The following is a 22194-nucleotide window of genomic DNA, read 5'->3' as shown; positions in this document are numbered from 1 at the left end:
TTTGAAATCCTATAATAAGATATCCATTTTCTATAATTATATATAATATTTCTGAAGAAAAATACCTATTAAAAATGCAATTATTTTCAGTTTTTTTTTAACTTACTATATATCCCTTTTTTTATCAAATTTGGATCACAATAACTTGACCAAAATTATGGAATAGTGTTGGCCAAAATTATCATAATTTATTATGCCTTCTATAGTAAAAATATTCTATAACTTAATTGAAAAAGAACTCCATATATTCCTTTATAAACATTATTTCCACAAAGATTCTAAAAGTTTTTGCTGCAAATAATATTCCAAAATTAAGACAAATTTTGGATATGTAAATACTTTTTGCATACTAAATTTCATTATTGAAAATATAGAGATTTTTATGAATAAATCTGTATTTTATGATAATTTAAATTCCATTGAACTTTAAAAAAATATAAGAAAAGTATACAATATAAAATAGCTTATAATATTGCAAATGAAAATAGTCAGTAGAATAATATAGCATTATATTAAATAAAAGTTATAAAGCTATATATATGGAAAGAGAAAGGATTAACAAAGAAATTGCATAAAAATAAATAAACAAGAAGGTTATAAAGTAATTATTAAAAGAAAATTTTATAATACTGCTATGAATAATAGTATGGCAAATTCAGAAAGTATAATATTTTATAAAAATTAAAAGACTTACTTCTAAAACTTCTGATCAATTTTAGTGTAATCAACCAAAAATCTAAACTATTTCAATAGCATCCAGAAAATTCTTTAAATTTTATTGGCATTATATATTGATATGTAATTGAAAAATTTAAAGTGTACTAAATAAAATATAATAATTCATCTACTTAAAAAAAAACTAAGTCTCTTAGATTAATTTAAACAGTAAACTCAAATAGAAGTGTGATGTAATAAATAAAACAGATTATATGATCAAAGAATTTTTTTGAATGCTATTAGTTTATAAAAATCTACCCTTAATATATGATTTACTTAATATTATTCATCACTAGTATCACTATTTATATTTATATAAAAGATTTAGTTTTTCTTTTTGCTTTCCAAAATTATTTTTTTTACATTTCTTTAAATATTACCAGTTATATGAAATGAAATTTTAATTAAAAAATTGGTGGTATTATGGTAAATTATTTAGATAACTGATTAATAGATACTTTTTTCAACTAAAAAATAATCATGTTTAATATCACTAAAAATCTTTGCTTGCTTTTCTTGTTTTCTCTATTATATTCTTTTGTATTATTCATTTTCTTTTTATAATTTGTGTATTCTTATCAGAATTCTAAATAATATCATACTAATACAACTCATATTTGAGTTTCTTAAAATTTATATTAAAATTTTTCAAAAGTTACATATTATAGAAGTATTTTCAAAATTTCATTATCTTACATATCCCTATTTTATATACAATTGGATTCTAATTCACATTATTAGCTTCAACATTAATAAAATTATGCCATAAAATATATTTTTATTTGGTATTTAAAATTATTTGTAAGTTATATTAGTATTATTTAAGGTATTTTCTCATCCATTTAAATTCTGGGTATATTTCTTTAAATAAATATATATTCTGCAAAAATTATTTACTATATTAATAGGACCGGGAAAACCTATAATGGAGGTCACTGTAGTACCCGGCACACTAGTAAAATCCATTGAATTTTTTATATATACAATTTTTAATGAAGCCAAAATGTGTGGATTAAACTTATCTGTTTAAGTTTAGAGTTGAATGCATGATTTATACACTCAATTTAAATTTTTATATATTCTGTGTAACACAAAAGGTGGTTCGCATAATTAGTAAATTTTTTAAAAAGTGGTTCGCGTTATTATAAAATTTTTTTCGGAAAATTTAATGATCTCAGTTAATATTGATATTAAAAGAATAATTTATGATTCATTTTATTTTTTAGACATTTCTGTATGATTTGTTAGATTTTTAGTTTAATTACTTAAGAAAAATTTTTATTAATTTAGGCAAAACCATCATTTTACTATTGTCCGATGACCTTTATTATAAGTTTTCCCAGTCCTATATTAATATCGATCAACATATTATTAGACTTTTAGTTTCTTTATATTCTTGAATAGTATAGTAATAATACATGCAAATATTAAAGCTTACAATCTCTATTTAGTGTTCTAAAAGAGTCAAATCAGGTTGGATTTGATAATGTATTTAAACTTAACCTGAATATAAAAATTAAACTTAATAAATATTTAGATTAAAATTTATGTAATTTGATTTCTGATCTGATCTGATATAACTTAAATTCCTAAATAACTTGAATCAGATAAATTTTTCAGATTTTTAAAACGAATTTGTTTATAATCAGCAAGACAATAATAGTAATATATAGATCATACAATTTTTAAAAAAAAATTTCAATAAAATTTTATATTTTTATTGATAAAGTATAAAATTCTAAAATTCTAATTCGTATTATTAAATTATTTTTTTCATATCTTACATCTACCAAGACTTTAAATATATACATGTACAGATTGTATTAATTTTAAAATTATGAAAAATTCTTCTAAAATTTACCATTATATATATTAATAGGATTTTTTTATAATAATTATTGATGGAATTATTTTCTTTTTTTTGTAAACTTTTGCAATTTGTAAAGAATGCTTTAATATTACAGATGATTTTTATAAATTTGTCTTTTAATAACTTCAGCTGCAATCTTAATACCTTTAACATATCAAATCCTCAATTACATTTCTTGAAAAATCTCAAACATAAAGGAAAAGGTATTCCAATTCCTTTAAAAATTATATTAAGTCTTCATTTATAACTCATTTTTGTTAATAATATATAAAATATTCTCCTACTTGTCTTACTTACTAAACATTAAAAAAAGTAAGGTTAAAGTTCAAGTTGGTTAAATACAAGAGTAAGAAAAATATATAGACAACTTATTGTTGCTATAATAATTTGTTAAGTATGTTTTTTACTATTTTCTATGCTAATAAAAAGTTTCAAAAACATTTTTTATCACTAAACATTAAATTGTTATCACTTCCATATTAATGGTTCTGATCTGTACACATATTTCAAAAGGGCTAAAAGATGGTTTAAAAGTGATTAATGATATTGTATAAGCCAATATGAACTATATAAAAGATGCATGTTTTATTTGAGAAGGTGATAAATTTATTGAAAATAAGACACATAAGTCTTTCCTTTATAATGTTTCTGATGATGCATTTGTAGATTACTTTTGTCCAGTTATAGGCTTCAAATTTGAATTATTCATTTTATTCAGTAAGTGTTTTTTGCAATATCAGATTTGGAAAAGTGTTTCTTTTGTTACATTCAATATATGTTATATCTAAAAAATGAACCTTTCAGTATACTAAGAACAGTGAAGTTTTACAGTTTGTTCTAGGTTTAATATTTTAATTTCTTCTAATATTATTGTCACAATTTCTTCATTTTATTTATTAAAGATAATTCTTATTAAATTTAATTTTTACTATGATAATAATAATTGATTAGCTTATTATCTCAGAATAATTCATTATGAAATTTTCATTATTCCAAAGATCAGGTTCAAGCCAAAATACTAACCTACTTAATGGTTATTTGATCCTTCAAAATCATTTATATACAAATTACTATTAAGTATTGTCAAATAAACAGGTATATTCAAATTTTTAAAAATACAATGAAGATAACTCACAGCTTGTTGTAGGTACTTCAATTCTCAAAAATGATTGATTTAATTGCTTTGGAACTTTTATCTTTCTAAAATATTTAGTCACCTTAAATAAATTTTACATTTTTTTACTTTCTCTATGATTTCAGATAAATTAAAGGTATTTTGCGATAGTATTTAGTTCTTCATTGTACTGACAGTATTTTTCTATAAGATAATGAGAAGGAATTCCCAGAAAGATATATATGTATGACGGGGCTATATTTTTTTGTTATATAAAACAAATGACAATTAGTCAATATCACATGATATAATGATAATGAACTGTCATATAAGTCATGTGACTGGTGATTTTTTAAATAACTTTTTGAGCCAACAAAAGGCTTGAATAATGCAATAATGGAATTGGTACTATCAACATTTTTACAATAGCTTTCTTTATTTTCTTTATTATGTTAAAATACAATCATTAATTACAATGGAACTATAGCTCCACATTAATAAATGACGTCAGAAGATAATATTACGGTAACATTATTACCCTACCCCAGAATATGATTAAACATCCCCTGGTTACCGCTTCCTGTAAATTTATGTCATTGTCCTAACTCCTAATGCGTAATCAATGACCATGTCAAATTTGTATCACTTGTCAACAGACACGCAGTGATTTAAACAAAATAATTTTAATTTTTTTTTTTTAGAAGAATTTCATTACTAATCAACTCATTTAATCACTCATCTTATTTGTTCCTTGAAATATAAATGTAATATTTAGGGTTTTCTTCATCCTTGTCAATTTCCAAGTACTTAAAATCACCGAACATTATATTGAACTTTTTAGTAAGATGATCACTCATAAAATAACTATTACAATCTGTACCATCTGATACATTAATATTAATATGTGAAAGCATTATGGTCCAAACTTTCGAAGGTGTGATATTACTAGGTTGATCCAAAATTGACAAGACACGTGATTCAATTTCTTGATTCAATTGTTTATTATGAAATGAAGGATTATTACATGTATGATGATACGTAGAAAGGAAGTGGTTAACAGAAAGTTCAGCAAGAGAATGAACATAACTCATGTGACGAGCAATAAGAGCGGATTGAATTTCAAGAGGGAGTTTTTGAAACGTTGGATCTTCTTTGTATTTAGGTAAATGATCAAGAACCAACTTTGAAGTTTCTTCAAATAAGAATGAAAGCTTATATTTGTCAGCTAAATAAAAAGCATCCAATGGGTTTTTCTTAAAATTATGATATAAAAAAGTTACACCGGCGACATAAATTTTGTTTATTACATAATTTGAAGCAAGAGATAAAAGAGAGTCGATATTCTCCCAAGTAGGCATTATAAAATAACGAGGATAAATAATCGAAAGGGCAATGTCCATTACAGATGCGGATATATCAGGTATATTTATGAAAGGTAATTCATTTCCTTCATTTCCTTGTTGTTCATGATTTAATAAGGTTGGAGCAGCCATTTTTAATATAATTTTGTGTGCACGAAAGATAGTATTATCCACTATAATAAGAATGTCTCCATCAGGATAATAATGAAGGTCACTTCTCTTGCTCATGTTTTTTTTTAAAATGAAAGAAAGCTTATCTTATAATATTAAAAGTATAAAAGTAAAAGAAATTGGGGAAAAAAAGTTTTGAGAAAAATATTTGCTGTATGTTGGCTGTAGGTTGTCATACAATGATAGGATCATGTGTAACATTTGCTATTGTTATACGATTTCAAATGATTATCGAAATACAAGAAATACGGAATAAAAAATTATTAACTAATTAACGTAAAGGATTATGATATTAACAAAGAGAAATGTTGTTAATATTGTTCGTATAAGCATAGCAGGCTTTCGATTTTATCACACGAATTTTTTCGATTTTATCACGTGATATACAATTCTGATATGAAACATTGAAAAAATCGGCATATTAATATATCCTTAAATTCTGTCAATATATATGTCCTATATTAAATTTTAAATTATACCAATTTTTATATGTAACAACTTATTGATTTAACGTGATCAATACATTTTTTTTATATAAATGTTTGGCGAATTCAAAATTTTACATAATAATTATAACTCAAACTTTCCAAATTAATAAATAGCAATTTGATATACTTGTATTCAAAATTTTACTGAATATGGATGTAAAATGAAGAACTTTATATATATCATCTGTGTAAAATTAAAATCAAACATAATTCTTATAAAAAAAAATGCAAATAATTTAACTTACATATAAACTAGGCAGATGTTTTTATATTCACTTTAAAGAATAGACCAAGACCTATCCAACAAATTAAAAATTACTTTGGTTGAATCATTAGTTGATGAATAATTGCGTTCAACACATTTATTCTTAACATTTCTATATGTAGTGAATCAATTGAAAAGATCTTGATTCCAAAATTAGAGTGTGATTTAATCTTTTAAAATGTAAAATTATTTGTTTAGCCAATGATATACATACTGAGAAAATAATACCATATCACTAATATTATATCATAAAATTTCTTACCAATAAGTTATTTATAAGATTTTGTATTTTATTTAAAGAAATAAAAAAGAGTCATTTACTATTCAAAGAAAATAAAATAATAGATAGCTCAGTTTCTAACAGAGAAATAATTTATTATAAAATCCAAAACATTTGTTTTTTAAGAAGTTGTTAAATATACAAAGAAAAGAACTTCTTTAAAAGGGTTCTTTCATCATAAATTTCAATAAACATATAGTAAATTAAAAGACTTAAGTAATAAACAAACTTTTAAATATAACTGTTTCCATTGTTGTAAATAGATTTCATATTTCTTTATTTCTTCAGCTTATTACAATTTAAAAGAAAACATATTATGCTTATTTTCATTTTATAAGAAGTTTTCAAATACAGTCAACCCTTGTTATAACAAACCTTAGGTTCCAGACCTCAACTTCGCTATAGGACTATAGTGAAGATTTTAAGAGATTTAATTGGTTAATTCGTTATAACAAGAGGAAATTTATTATAGTTATCTGAAAAATTCACTATATTAAGAATTCGCTATATCAAGGTTTGACTGTATTTATAACTTCCAAATTCTGTCTCCAAAGCTGAATTCCTTTGTAATACATTTAAACATAACCTGAAAAATCAATTTTTTTTATTATTCTTTACTATTAATTTTTATGGTACAATTAAAATAAATTAGTACAATTATCATATACTGATATATTTGATATCCAGCAAATAAAATATATATCTATATAACAATTACGTTAATATTATATCATTTAAAATTACTTAAATTTTATTGTTGTTTAAGTAAAAATCATATTTGCCAATCATTATATGATTATTCAAAAATTGAAAAATCTGCTATGTTATTCATATATTATTAATGATTAAAGAAGGCTATCATTACAAATTAATTATCATAGTATAGAAAATAGCTACTGATTTCTATATTGATTTTATACTTTGTAAAATGTAATACAGTGTACGAATAAAGATAATTGCTATAGAGTAGTGTCTAAATAATCGTCAAAATATTTGCCCAGTATATTCTTTTTTGATTAAATTTTACTAGACAAATTAGAAAAATAAAACTTTGAAAATTTTATATTTTTCTATTATTATTTATCAATTTTACTAAAACATACCACTAGTGCTCAACATTATAGTATGCGATTTTGCATAAACTATGTCTTAAATTAAAAAAGTTGCTCTAATTAAAATTGCTCAACACCCTTGAAAATGGTCAAAAAAAAGTTTAATTAGTATTATTATTATTTTTTTATGCTGCAAATTCTGCAAAATAAAAAAATTTGAAAAACTTAAAAAAGTATAAATGAAGTATAAGCTGCAGCAATAAGTGATATAATCATTACATTAATTACATCAGCTTAACAAGATTGTTAATAATATGGAATAAAAAATTAGAGTAATAAATAAAAAAAATGTATAAATCATATGACTATGGTGTTGAATATCACAGTGTAAAATATAATTTTTGTTATTATATAGATAATTAGAATTACAAATTCATAGATTATTTTTAATCTTAATCCTACTTGATTTGATTATAGATTATAGAGTAAAGCCCTATTTTCCTTTTTACCAAATTTGCATCTAACTCTTAAACTATTTTGCAGCCAAATTTGCCTGCAATTTTATTTTTTAATTAAAGACACTTTTAAATACCTTAAAGTATTTTCTAAGGAAAAAAAAATTCAATTTAATTAATAGTTTTTTAAAAGTAAATGATTGACAAATTATAACAAATAGTAGCTGAATTTTTTAAATTGAAATATCTTTTTATCTATTGAATAACCCTAGAAATATAAAATTACCACCATTTGATGTGTTTTAATGAGAAGAATCTAATAGAAATAAAATTATTTTCTACAATATTATGTGATAGAATAGCTTATAAAATCTAAAAATTTATAAATTAATATAACTTTTTATTTATTAATTTAGAGTTATAATTATATTAGGAAATTTAATTATGATTGATAATTGATTAATCAATCAATTAATCGATCACAAAATTTAGAATTTAATTAATTATGATTGATCAAATATATAATCAATTAAAATACAATAATACAATCAATCAATAACTATATGATAATTTCTATTTAAATGATCTTTAAAAATTCTAATTTCAGTATGTAGGCAGATACTATTAATATTAAAATTTTTTACCAGAAGCTGTAAATGAACTACTTTTTTTTCTGTTTAAATAATATAAAATAATAATATGTAATAAATAATAAATTTTGATATTATAATATATTAAACAAAATTTAAAATTTAATATAGTAAATACAATTAAATATGATTGATTAATTTTAATCAATCATACTTATCGTAAAATAATCAATTAATCGATCAAAGATTTTAGAGGCAATTAAATTTACTAGATTTTATTATCATTAATAAGAGAAATCTAAATAAATATAATTTCATCTTTTTATAATCATTAGATTTCAAGATCAAAATTTTTAAAATTAATTTTAGCCCTTATAATTTAAGATAAATAATTTTTCCAAAAAAAAATTTGAAATTACATCATTTGAAACGATTACCTTATTTTTACTTATAAAAATGTATTCATAAATTATTGTTTATTTGTAAAAATAATATATTATTATATAATATTATGTAAAAAAAAATTATTAAATAATTAATAATTAATAACATTTTTCTTAGATAAGATATAAATAATTTAATAGACTTATTTGTTATTATTTATTTTATTTATATTCATATTAATTAATTAGTGTTATATATATTATAATTTATATATATTAACAAAATAATAATTAATAGATATTGTAAATATTTTGTAAAAAAAAATTATTTTAGATTTAAAAAAATGAAAAAAAAATTAATATAAAATAATTAAAAACAATTTATTTTAAATTGAGAAAAAAAAAATTCATTATGAATGAAATAAATAAAAATTATTTTGAATTGAGAAAAAAAATATTTAATTTAAATAAACCTTAAAAAATAAAATAAAATAAATTTGTGATTTTACAAATTTGCAAATTTGCAAAAAAAAAAAGAAAATGTCTGCAAAATTCAATATGATTTGTTATATACATAATATTGCTGAATATTTAATACAAGACTTTACTATAGAAGAAATTACTGGTATTATGAGAATTAAAGATAATGATTTAACTAAAATTATTTATCTAAAAATCAAAGCCTTTATTTTATCCGATCAAAATATTAAACCTAAAATTAAAGATTTTGAAAATGAACAAATTATTATGGTCAAAGGAAAATTTATAGGATGCGATTGATAGTATACTATATGTATTTTTTATTTTGTTATGTAAAAAAAAAAGAAAATATTGTATAAATTATAAAAAATATTATTTTATCAATTAAAAAAAAAATACTAAGGTAAACATTACTTTAATCAAGTTATTACCAATTCTAGATTTTAATAATATGGCATCTATCAGTTTAAATATAATACTAGTAAGATTGAATTATAAATAATAAATAAAGATGAGTATAAAATTATCATTAAGATATTACCAGCATATATATATATAATAGATGACCAATAAGTAACTGATAAGTATTTAATTTATGACTGATAATGTGTAAATGTATTAAATAAATCTACTAGTATTAATATTAAATTGCTAGAAATTGCAAAAAAAGTTAAAACTGATAGTTTTGGCATTTTTTTATATTAAATTTCCAAAATTAATAGTTCCAGCATTTTTCTATGTAAAAATGCAAAAAAAAAACAGTTTCAATATATTTTTTATGTAAAAATATGAAAAAAAATGCTGAAACTAATGATTCTAACATTATTTTATAAAATGTGAAAAAAAAGCTGAAACTGATGTTCCAGCATTTTCCATACAAAATGTGGAAAAAAAATGCTGAAACTAATTGTTCTAGTATTTTTCTATGTAAAAATGTAAAAAATATATATATAATTTTTTTATTTAACTCTTCTACATATTTATAATCTTTTTTAGTGTGTTGTAATAAACTTTAAACTCTTTAATAAGATATTGTTTTTATATTTATTATTTAGATGAGTATACTTTTTATCAAAATAAAATACTAATTAAATTTATTTTAACAGATGTAATGTAATAATTTTATAATAAATAGTGAATTAGTCTATTTCTGAAATACGATGTAATTAATTAATGAAGAAGTATATAGATAAGCTGCAAGTGTTTCAGTTATATTGCCTGGCTTTTATTTACTTTTACATAAACTACATACTATTGCAATAACTTTCTCATAATCATTTATTTTCTTATAAAAAAATTCACAAACTATAGATGTACATGAGTACATCTTTTAATTTATTTTTGAGTATTATTATTATTACTACTATTTAATATTTGGTTATCATCAGTTTGACTAATGGTCTGACTATTAGCAGAAATAGTAATGGATTTGTATTAGAATTATTTTCATTTTCAATATAAATTAAGATTATTTTGATTTTTTTTTAATAACAAATAACAATTAGTAAAATATATTAATTTGAATATTTAAAACAATTAAAGTACACATATCAATGATCATCTTCTCCAGAGTATTACTCACTCTAGAATTACTTTATAGAGTATTACAATGGAGTAATATGGAGTAATTAGAGTGATCTACATTAGAGTAGAGTATTTGGCTTGTGGCTTAAACTCCAATATAACTCTAGAGTATGTTACTCCATTAATATCTTCAGTTCAAATGTCTCCAAAAAAATTAAATGAGCTAAATAAGTATAAGAAAGAGTGTGAGAAAAAGTATGAAGAAGAAAAAGATCATGAGAAGGAGTTGTATGGTAAAGAATGTGTTGCCCATTGTATCAACTTTGTTGTAGATAAAGCAAATGAAAAAGTTGCTGACTTGAATATTCATGATAGATTTTCCTGTTATTTAGCAACAATACTTGCAAGGGACAAAGAAGTAGTTGCAGTGTGGTTGAGAATTTTAAAAGATAGCAGTGAAATTTACCTTTTTAAGAACTTTAATTGGCTCAGCGAAGATGAGAAGTATATTGAAGATATTACAAAATATCTGAAAGTTATATAAAAAAATGCTCCTGTGAATTTAACAGATACTGAAAAGACTTTTTTCATAGCTGTGATGTCATGCTGCTGTACTAAATTTGAGTCTAGATGGAATAAACTTAATAATGATATGAATAATAATGATAATGAACACGTTAAATCTTTAAGAGATTATATTTCAGCAGAGATTGGTGATGAGGGAAATTATATCAGCTTATCCCTAGTTTGTTACGAGTATTATAAGCTAGTTAAAGATAATTCTAATATCTCCCCAAAATTTTTAGGACATATTAAGAAAGTGGGATCGTATTTTGCATCTATTAAAGGTATCATAGATTGTGCAAAGAAGCCACAATATAAACCACTATTCTCTAACATTAAAGTGAAAAAAGGAAAGCCTGTTATTATAGATAATCAGCCCATATATTCATGGAAAAATATTATCAAAAGGTTTATTGATGAAGATGAAGAAGTCGAAGACAAATATGAACGTTTCATGGATAGGTGTTTGAAAAAACCTGAAGTAATGGGAAGAATCCGTAAAGTATATACCGACAATGCCACAAAACAACCACAACTTGATGATGACGTTGAAAAATGTATATACTTACATGCGGAGATGAACATTTTGGCCTCCTTAATTATCAACAATAAAATTACAAGTAGGGTGTTTATAGCAGTGTCTAAGAGATGCTGTTACTTGTGCGAACTTTATATTAATTTTGCAATAAAACAAGGATATAATATCGTCATCTCTGGGAAACACCAGAAATTATATGATGGATGGATACTTCCGCATGTAAAGAATAGCGACTTCAAGAACAAATCCCTAATATATATACTAGAAAATCTTGATCGAATCATAGAGAAAAAAATAGAACACTATACCAGGAGTTTGCCGGCGGATTCTAACAGTGGTGGAAATAGTCCAGATCCACATGATGTAGGTGGTAATATATATAATATGGGATTTATGAAAAATTTGACAATGTATGTAAGTCAATAAAACTTAGAAAAAAATAATGTATGCAATTTTCAATATTTTCAATTTATGAGCTATACTTTTTTTATATAAAACATTATAATTAGGGAATATCAAATTTGTAGAGAAAAAAGTGTAATTACAGGAATGAGAGTATATTCTATCAATAAAGCATAAAAATTCAAAGTGAACTTTATTTTTCATGAATGTAAAAAAGTTAAATATCTCATGCTCTAACCCATAAGATGATATTATCTAATGTTACTTTTCACCTATTTACGATTTAAAGGATTCAGATCAAACTTGATGGACTGATTACCTTTTGAACTTTGAAAGATAGAAATGTCAACACACACATATCTTGATGGAGATATTTTAATAATCGTAGAGAATGTCTCATTTAAGGTACATAAAACAATATTAAGTTTGCGTCCGCCGTATTTAAAGATATGATCGATCATGCCTGCGAAGAAGAAATTCCAATATTTGTAATAGAACAAGAAAATGCTCGAGACTTTAACGATTTACTTTCATTTATTTATCCTCATATATACGCACCAAATACTTAGAATAACGTTGAAAGATTATTGAGAATCTCGGATAAATTTGTGATAGAATCATTGATCATAGCTTGCAAAAAATTTCTTGAAGATAATTATCGTAGGAATCCTATGTTACCATTTTTGTTGGCTGATACTTATAATTTTAAAAGTCTTTATAAAGAATCATCAAAACTAATCTTAAATAATTATCAAAATTTTATACATGAACCTCTTTTCAAAAGATTTTCTGAAAAAACAAGGTCTTCATTGAATGAAAGATATATTAAATTCTTTTTTGGATTTTGTTCGATAGTTAACGGTAAAAATAAAATTCTTAGTGATTATGTTCATAAATGTAGTAACTCGAGACATCATGATGTCCTTGAAGACGAGTTAAAAAATCCACCTTTACCCTCAAAAATTTATAAAAAAATATTTCTTCAAATTAACGTTAATGGTGAATATAATAGAAAGTGTAACGACCATTTTACAAATACGTATCTACCTGGTGATTTTGAGGCTTTAGGCGATGGCGCAGTTGGCGCAGTTGGCACAGTTGGTGTCATTCATGATCAAAAATATATTTTTATTGAAAATGAAATATGTCTGTCTTATTTAGGAAATATTTTTCTTATAATGAACAATAAAGGAATATTTTTACGTCATATGTGACACATAATCAATTGTGATAAAAGGGTTTACTTTTTCCGCATGAGAAATAGTTAGATATATTATTTCGTACTTTACTTTTTGTTTTCGCGTTTCAAAAGACTGTGAGTTTCCGAAGGTTTATTTAAAGATATTCCTTTTGATTTTTTTTTTCATTTATATTTCTCGTAGCTATAAGAAAAAAATTTTTTTTTTCATTTTTTCATATATATAATATTGTATATGGTATATGTATATATGTGTGTATATAAACATAATACATATTTTTTTTAAAAAATATTCTTTTTAAAAAAAAAGCCAAATATTATATATTAAGTGAGGAAAAAAATTTTTTTAAAAAAAATTTTGGTATTTTTTTTTCCTTTATATTTTATTTGATCTTATTAAATTTATTAAATTTATTATTATTATTGTCGTTGTTATTATTATTATTATTATTTTTATTATTTTTTCTTTTTTTAAAAGAAGTCGTCGTAAGATCGTATAACTAAGTGAGTTTCTTTTTTTTTAAAAAAAAATAGAAATAATAATAAATAATAATACTTCAATAATAATTTATTTTAATTATTTAATATTCTCTATAGAAATATTAGCAAAAATTACCATGTCAACCGTTCGAAAACCAGAACAAATAATAATAATTGATGATGACGCAGGAACAGAATCTAATGCTCAAAAGTCTAATTCTAATTCTAATGTTTGTAAAGAGAATTTGTCTCATTTAACTCGTACTTTCACAACAATGTTGGGAACTTTATATGGAATGTCTTCGGATGATATCAACAAAATGATGAATTCGGAGAAAGGTTTGATGACTGAATTTCATAATACAATCGAAACTTTGTCTGAAATTTTCAAAGATTCTTCCAATAAAGAAATACCGAAGACTCTTCAAAATAATAATAATATGGACATTATTAATACGTCTCATAATTTAGAGACACCACTGAATGTTTCTTTGAATAACGCATCAAGTAAAGAAATATCAGTGAGTAGTATTAATAACGTTCCATTAAATATGTTGAGAGATGAGTCTTCAACCGTTAACGGTATTTCTGCGAATCCCCAGGTTACTTTGATTAAAAATGAGTTACCAATAAATTTTCATCAAGATAATAATTTAACCGGTTCTTCTATTAATGAAAAGGGAAAATCCACTCAATTATCTGAAGTGTCACGAATTGAAAATCCTTCGAGTGGAATTAAAATTGGTGACAATTGGGAATTACCTATTATTGTGTTGGACAGTGACGATGAAGACGATGATGCAACCATTATTGAGATTGATTCCGATGAAGAAGAGATTCAAGAATTAAAGAAAATGATGTCTTTAGATGATATTGATTGTATTGAAATAGGAAAAGATGAATTTGAGAAGGCAAGAAAGGCCAAAGGAGAAACTACTGAAGACACTGATGATGAGATTTTTATTCCGATTGTGCCTGATGATGGAAGCATATCTAGAAAAAGGCGACGTAAAATTAAACCAACAAAAATAGGTGAAGTAGAACAGAAATCTTCTCGAAGAAAAATTGCTGAAGATGATGAAATTTGTAAGCTTCCATTCATTTTTTTTTTTATTTTAACGAAATTTATTAATTGTTTTAAATTATTATTATTATTATTTTAATTAAACAGTTGATGATCCTTCAGTATGGAGAAAGGATCTTCTCCCATTTCCTTATATTACCAATCATGTTTTACGTGCTTGGGCAACGGGATTTTTACATTATAGAAGTGAATGGGAAAGGCTTGAATATCTTGGTGATAAGGTCCTCATGTTTTGTGTTTTGAGATTCGCGACTGCTAAATATCTCCGATTTTACACTCCCTCAGATATTAAAGTTGTAACCACTTTTTTGGTTTCAAACAAATTGCTCGCTGCTTATTCTTTGACACTTGGTCTTGATAAAAAAAATCATATGCAAGGTCATGTTATCAATAAGAAAATAGCTGATGCCTTTGAAGCTTACATTGGAGCATATTACTTGTCTGATGGAGAAGAAGCAACGACGAGATATTTAGAACAGTTAATGAGCCCATTATTTGAATTGGTACTTTCAAATATACAAACTGGGCGTAATCCGCACAAAATCATGAAAGTTATATCAAATTATTTTCATATGACATTCTTGACAAGAATACCGAAATTAAAATAACTTTTAATATTATATTCAAATCGGTGAGTCAATATTGTTGTAATTGTTGGATGCTCAACTTGTTTAGGGGATGATGTCTTTTAAATAAAGTAAGTGCATATAATCATAATTTTTATATTATATTTCCTGTGTCGTTTCTAATTTTATAAATTTTTATTTTCAAAAAATTATTCGATTAAAGCGATCGAAGTTTAGGATGAATCCATGATTTTTTTATAAGAATGGAATTTCATTTTAACGAACAAAATTACTTTAAGAAATAACCACATCTATTGATCAAGATATGAAACTTGATCATCGATCTGCAAAAAATCTGAAAATTCGCGGTCATCTTTCTATTTACCGAAAGTGAGCTTATTTATAAGGGAGGAAACACTTTATTACAATAATGTATACCAGAAGTTATCAATCACGCGTCCTTGAAACATTAATATCTTCCTACTATATCGAAGTATTGAATGAATTTCGATATGGAACATAATTGATCAACATGAATTTATCAGTCAGTTATAGGAAAAATTCTTAAGTAATTTTACAAATTTCTCGTTTTCAAAATCAAAATAAAAGATTTCCTTAGTTCTTAAAGCAACACATCGAGTAGATTTTCAACAAGATATTTAGAATGAGATGAGTTCTAATTATAGAGATGTTAGAAGGATCCGTAGTGAGGAATGGTTCGTTTAGAATACGCGTTATGAGAAATTTTACAATTATTCATTTAATATTACCTATTTTTAGATGTAAATATTTATATATTTTTTGTTTAAATGTAAATATTATTTTCATTCAATAAAAATATACGTGTCAATAATAGAATTATTATTATTATTAATTTGATCAACTTTTCAATTTCCAAAAGTTTAAAAATTTTTTTTGTGCATTATTATTATTTTATTAATTGAAAAATCGTATTATTTACGCTACCTCCCTTTAATAGGACACGTTGATTGCAATGTGGTACAAAAGTTACTCCATTATGTCACAATTTATGTGCGAAAAATGAGGTAATAAAATTTGATTTTACATATCACGTGATCTGTATACTTACCAAACATGTGATCAGCTTTCTTAAAAGCTAAATTAAAATTAAACAATCTTTACTAATAGTTAATAAAATTAATTTAAAATAATAATTAAATTTAAAATTAATTAAATCATCTAAAATTAATTTAAAAGATTCAATATTAATTGATAAAATGTATAAAAAATTAAAGAATCTTTAAAAGATTTAAAAAAAAATTCAATTTGTCCTGAAAATTAAAAGATCCAATTTAAAATAATCACTTTTTAATGAAATACCCAATTTATTTATATATTAATATTACAATTTTTTACATCTAAAAAAAGTTTGCAAATTTATTCAAAATAACAGTTTTTTTTTTTTAAAAAAAAAATAATTAAATTTAATTATATACAATTCAGGTCCTGAAAAAATAATTTTTTCATCATCAAATCATTACTTAATATAAATATATGAAAGATTTTACCAAAAAAACATTAGAGGAAACTAAACAAAAAAATAAAGATAATAATTTTTTTTTATGTTCTAAAATTTATTTATTCTATTATATATAATCTTCACAATCATCTAACAATGTAAAAAGTGGATATATAAGACGCAGTTAAAAAAAATTTTTTTAAGAAATATAATAATTATTCGCATGATTATACAGGTTAACAATGTAGTAAAATATGATATATCAAAGAAATCGAAAAAAAAATGGATTTGTTCTAATGATCTCGTTACATTTATAATAAATACCTTTTAATTATTGGTTAAAAAATTATTTGTTTTAAATGAACTAGTCCAGAATAATACTAAAATTAATAATTTTGCTTTTTTCATAAACTTATATCAGATTATTAAAAAGGATCTTTATTATATGTAAAAGAGCTTTCCGTAATTTAGAAAAGGTATCAAATATATAAAGCGATAATTGTAAAAGTAATTTGTTGTAGCATGCATTTTTATGCATGAAAGATTTTTTGATCTCCTGATCCCTTTTGTATCTATCCCACAATAGTAATAAACTAGCTTTTAGTGTAATACCAATTAGTAATTACAGATGTTTATTTAAACTGCTTATCCATCTTTTTAAAAAAAAGTCCATTTTATTTTATTTTTTAAAAAAAAGGTAAATTGATAGATAATCGTAAAATTGTGAATGATTTAATTATATTTATTAATTTTTATATTATTTATACAGAAAAATTAAATCATCTAAAATATAAATTATGGCCGAAGCACAAACTTCAACTACTACTACTACTACTACTAGTACTACTACTAGTAATCCACTTTTTGATAAATTTACTGAAGAAGAGAAGAAAAAGGTGGAAGAACTTAAAACTCATCTTCCCGATATTTTAAAAGGAGCTGATGTACAAAATTATACTCTATGGGGTGTTGAATTGAATAAAGATTCCAATGATAGAAGATTAGAAGTTATTCTTATTAAATTTTTAAAAGCCAGGTAAATTATAATTATATATATACAAGTTAAAAAAAGCTGTTCTAATTTTCACTACAAATATTTTTTTTTTTAATATTATTTTATTAGAAATTTTGAAATAGATCAAGCAAAAGAAATGTTGATAAAATCAATTAAATGGAGGATTGAATTTAAAACTGGTGAAATACTTTCCGAAACTTTTCCTGCCTCAATATTTGGAAAAGTAGGATTCTTTCATAAACATGATAAAGAAAATCGTCCAGTTACTTATAACCTTTATGGAGGTCTTGATAATAATCAAGTTTTTGGAGAATTGGAACGATTCATTAGATGGCGCGTACAATTAATGGAAAAAGGAATTCAATTATTGGATTTTGTTAATGTTGATCAAATGATTCAAGTACATGATTATAATTTAGTCGCTTATGCAAATTATGATAGTACTGTTAAAAATGCAAGTAAAAATGTTACTCAAGTTTTACAAGAAAATTATCCTGAATTTTTGGTAAATTCATTTATTTATTCATCATTATTATTATTATGGTTTTTTTTTCTCTTCTCTTTTTTCTTTTTAACGTTACTTATATATTTTATAGGCGGCGAAATTTTTTGTTAATGTACCTTGGTGGGGAGATATGATGTTTAAATTTGTTTCAATGTTCTTGTCTGAACAAACAAAAAAGAAATTTATCGTAACTTCCGCTGGTGGCGTCAAAGATTCTATGTTAAATTTAATTCCTGAGGAAAATTTACCTACTATTTATGGTGGTAAAAGTGTTATTCCTGAACTTGAAGAAAAATCTGAAGGTGATAAACCTAAAGTTGATGAACCTGAACCTAAAAATGATAAACCAACCGAATAAGTTGTTCATAAGTATTATAATATAATTTATCATTTTATGTTGTATTTGTTACTAAATAGTATAGGTAAATATCTAAAAAAAAAAAGGCGCGAGAAGAATATATATGTATTATATAAATTAGTATAATTCTACATTAGATCACATGATTGATGTGTGACAAGCGTGTAAAAAAAATTGTGCAATCCCTTCTTCCTTTATTAAAAAATCTATATCTATAATCTATATACTTTTATACATTCTTTGTTAAAAGAGAAATAAAACTTTATCATCTGATTACTTACAATAGTATTCTATTTTTTTTTTTGAATACTAATTATAATAATCAGAATTAATAAAAATATTTTACCCCCTTTTATATATATGATTATTTATCGAAATTTCATCAAACACATCCCATGATGTGATTAATAATAAATTTCAAAAAAATTTTCAATTATTATTATTACATTATTACTATTAATTTTACTATTATTATTATTTCTATTATTGTTATTGTTATTATTTACTAATTATATTTATAAGTTACTATTATTATAATTTAATCTTTATTCATCTTTAATTCTTTGTTATCTGTAATTTTTTTTTTATCTTTTTTTGTTTTTATTTTTTTTTATTTTTTTTATACTTCAGAAGAATCAACATCCGAAAAATATGAATTCATCTCATTGAGTTCAATAACAGCTTCTGCGGTGGCTTTTGTATATATAGAAAATTAAAATAAACAAACAATTAATAAAAAATAATATAGATGATTATAAAATATTTTTTTAATAAATAAACACAAACCTGCTTCCCGATCTGGATTCAATTCTCTATTAAAGTTAAAATTAAATTATATTTATGAATTAATAAAATAAATCCGTTTTAGATGACGCGACAAGGTAAAATAATTACTTCTACTTACGCTTTTAAAATTCCGATTAAGACCGCGATAAGACATATTGGGGTTAGAAAATTTGAAATTGCGGTAAATAACAAGCCAATCCAAAGAGCGCTAAACAACTTTTCATAAGTTACGACAATAGGAATTAAACTAGCACTGAACCTAAATTAAAAAGCCATTTGAGTGAATTTTGATTTAAAAAACAAAATATATAGATAAATGATAAAGATCCGTTACCATAACATCAAAATAAAGATACTATAATTAAATATGCGTATCTAAAATTAATGAAAAAAAGTATAAGTGTCAAAAAGGTGAATCGTTTAAAATAATAATAATTTGAAATAAAGTGTACCTTAGTAACGTACGCTTCAAAGGCGACTTTTGCATTTTCCAACCTTCTTTTTATTCTATCAGAGACATTTCTATTCCTTGCATCTTGAATTCCTGTTAGCGCGAAACTTTCTTTAACCATTCTTACCAAATTTCTTCCATGATATATTAAGATGACGATAACTAAAGTACAATTAAACCAAAAAGTTCCATGCAAAAAACCATTGGCATATAAAAATGCTTTATTATGTTTCATATAAGCATTGTTTTCTCGTACAATGTTTCGATTTAATCCCATCATAATAGAAGATGTTGTAGTTAAAGACAAAAGTAAAATAATTAAAGTCCAAAAAGTAATGGTCACTTGATAACCTTTGGGAATCCATACTGTTGTTGATCTACTTCTATTATCATTATTTTCATGAATTACATTATCAAATGTTCGATGTGTAGGCGATGTTGTAAATTGTTCAAATTTCATCCGTAATATAGATTGAAACATTCCTGCTATAAAACTATAAATTCCCATGAATCCTGGTGACCAGCTGAATGCATAGATTAAATCGCGAATTATCGGATATCCAGAAAAGGAATTAAAAAGTATTACAAAACAGTATATTATACGCACTATATATTAATTAGTTAATAAAATGATCAGCATCATGAAAAGAAAAAAAATGTAAAATTAAAAAAATTCTTACTTAAATTACTAATTCCGCACCATATCAGAAAACCTTCCACGGGAGAGAATAATTTATCATTAAATAATTTTAAATTCTTTCGATACACTAATTTCCAATAAATTAAAGAAAAAGAAAATATACAAGGGATAGACCAAATAATTATCGAAATTATATACAAAATTCTATACTCTTTTGACCCTTCGCAGTTATGTATGCCGTAAGTGAACCTTTAATAATTAATAAGAGACAATTAACATTGATTGATAAGGAAAAAAAGTAATTAATAAAAAAAAAGCCAAAGAAAACTCACTCGCAAAAATTTGATGTAGACATTTTAATATATACAATTGTTTAAATTAAAAGACGCAGTCTTTAGATATGTAATGAATAACAATTGTTATTTTATTCCATGAGATGAAAACAAAATAGAAAATAAAAAGAATGTATAAAGTTAAAAAAAGGAGGGGGAAGAAAGGAGGGTGGGTCTTCTCACAGAGAAGGAAAAAAAGAAAGGCTGATGGCAAAATCCGATAAATTTCCGTATTTTATTTATAATTTTTTTCTGAATGAGCTAAATTTGGAAATTCGCATGTTTAAAATTATCACACTGGTTCATCTATAAATAGTTACAGAAACACCGGTGATAGATCTTAATATTCGGAACACGAATTAACATTATTAGAGACAATGGTTGGTTTATCTGACGTAATACAAGGGAATTATGCAATATGTTGCCATCAGAACGAATAAAAAAAAAATTTTATTATTTATTGAAGATGAATTTATATTTTATTCAATACTTTAGAAATCAGAAAATTATAAAAAATATTAATTCTCTTTGGAGGAGTTTTCAATGAACGTTTTAAAATAAGTATACATATAAGTATAAATGAAAGCGAAAAGTTTAATAATGATTTTCGCAATTCAGTTCCAAATGCGGCATTCACGTTATTTCTTGTCTAATCTACATAAAATCCACATGCAAACGACTTGAGCTTAAATTAAAAGAATAATGAATCGTGGAATAAGTGGCTTTTAAGTTTGCATATTTTTCCGAGTAGAAGTGTTGAAATGGAAATTGAACAAACATTTTGTGCATTTATTTCATCCAATCAAATAAAGTGCCTGCGGTTCATTCATTAAATTCATTAGAAGTGTATTCCTTTTTTGTGTCATTCTCTTAAGAAACTACCAATTGGAATAATGTCCAGAATTTTGCGAAGTAATATTTTAATTTTTTTCGCATGATGATTTGTTCTCCCATCATATGCTTTGTAATTGAATACAGAATTTCAATTTTTCACAAAAAAGTTTAATTAGCCTTTTAACTCGGGAAATATTTGGTTACACGACTT

General features: G+C 23.5%; 6 protein-coding genes across 6 annotated transcripts; 3 read left to right on the top strand and 3 right to left on the bottom strand.

Moving 5' to 3' along the window:
* Positions 1-4165: 4165 nt before the first annotated feature.
* On the bottom strand, positions 4166-5353 carry OCT59_000463 (uncharacterized protein). The gene has a single exon (XM_025312654.2). It carries the CDS (start codon positions 5288-5290, stop codon positions 4442-4444), a length of 849 nt encoding a protein of 282 aa, XP_025189318.1. The 5' UTR covers positions 5291-5353; the 3' UTR covers positions 4166-4441.
* A 3933-nt stretch (positions 5354-9286) lies between these two features.
* OCT59_000462 (uncharacterized protein) lies at positions 9287-9526 on the top strand (the record flags this gene model as incomplete). Its single annotated transcript, XM_066138852.1, has 1 exon — positions 9287-9526. One exon carries the CDS (start codon positions 9287-9289, stop codon positions 9524-9526), a length of 240 nt encoding a protein of 79 aa, XP_065988308.1.
* Positions 9527-11686: 2160 nt separating this feature from the next.
* OCT59_000461 (uncharacterized protein) lies at positions 11687-13362 on the bottom strand (the record flags this gene model as incomplete). Its single annotated transcript, XM_066138851.1, has 8 exons — positions 11687-11790; positions 11884-11908; positions 12161-12180; positions 12574-12717; positions 12813-12818; positions 12933-12944; positions 13026-13058; positions 13302-13362. The coding sequence occupies 8 exons, from the start codon at positions 13360-13362 to the stop codon at positions 11687-11689; spliced, it is 405 nt and encodes a 134-aa protein (XP_065988307.1).
* A 158-nt stretch (positions 13363-13520) lies between these two features.
* OCT59_000460 (uncharacterized protein) lies at positions 13521-16455 on the top strand. Its single transcript, XM_025309798.2, has 5 exons — positions 13521-13569; positions 13931-13956; positions 14050-15018; positions 15104-15713; positions 15806-16455. The coding sequence occupies exons 3-4, from the start codon at positions 14070-14072 to the stop codon at positions 15622-15624; spliced, it is 1470 nt and encodes a 489-aa protein (XP_025189316.1). The 5' UTR covers positions 13521-13569; positions 13931-13956; positions 14050-14069; the 3' UTR covers positions 15625-15713; positions 15806-16455.
* Positions 16456-17731: 1276 nt separating this feature from the next.
* On the top strand, positions 17732-19335 carry OCT59_000459 (uncharacterized protein). The gene is made up of 4 exons (XM_025312652.2): positions 17732-17759; positions 17832-18098; positions 18186-18582; positions 18674-19335. Exons 2-4 carry the CDS (start codon positions 17860-17862, stop codon positions 18938-18940), a joined length of 903 nt encoding a protein of 300 aa, XP_025189315.1. The 5' UTR covers positions 17732-17759; positions 17832-17859; the 3' UTR covers positions 18941-19335.
* A 17-nt stretch (positions 19336-19352) lies between these two features.
* Positions 19353-21172, bottom strand: OCT59_000458 (uncharacterized protein; the record flags this gene model as incomplete). The annotated part of the gene is made up of 7 exons (XM_025312651.2): positions 19353-19633; positions 19727-19752; positions 19845-19985; positions 20061-20101; positions 20179-20783; positions 20858-21066; positions 21150-21172. The coding sequence occupies 7 exons, from the start codon at positions 21170-21172 to the stop codon at positions 19560-19562; spliced, it is 1119 nt and encodes a 372-aa protein (XP_025189314.1). The 3' UTR covers positions 19353-19559.
* Positions 21173-22194: the final 1022 nt, after the last annotated feature.

The sequence above is a fragment of the Rhizophagus irregularis genome, chromosome 1 (genome assembly GCF_026210795.1).
Source record: "Rhizophagus irregularis chromosome 1, complete sequence".
Classification (NCBI taxonomy): Eukaryota; Fungi; Glomeromycota; class Glomeromycetes; order Glomerales; family Glomeraceae; genus Rhizophagus; species Rhizophagus irregularis.
This window is presented reverse-complemented; position numbering and strand designations above follow the sequence as displayed.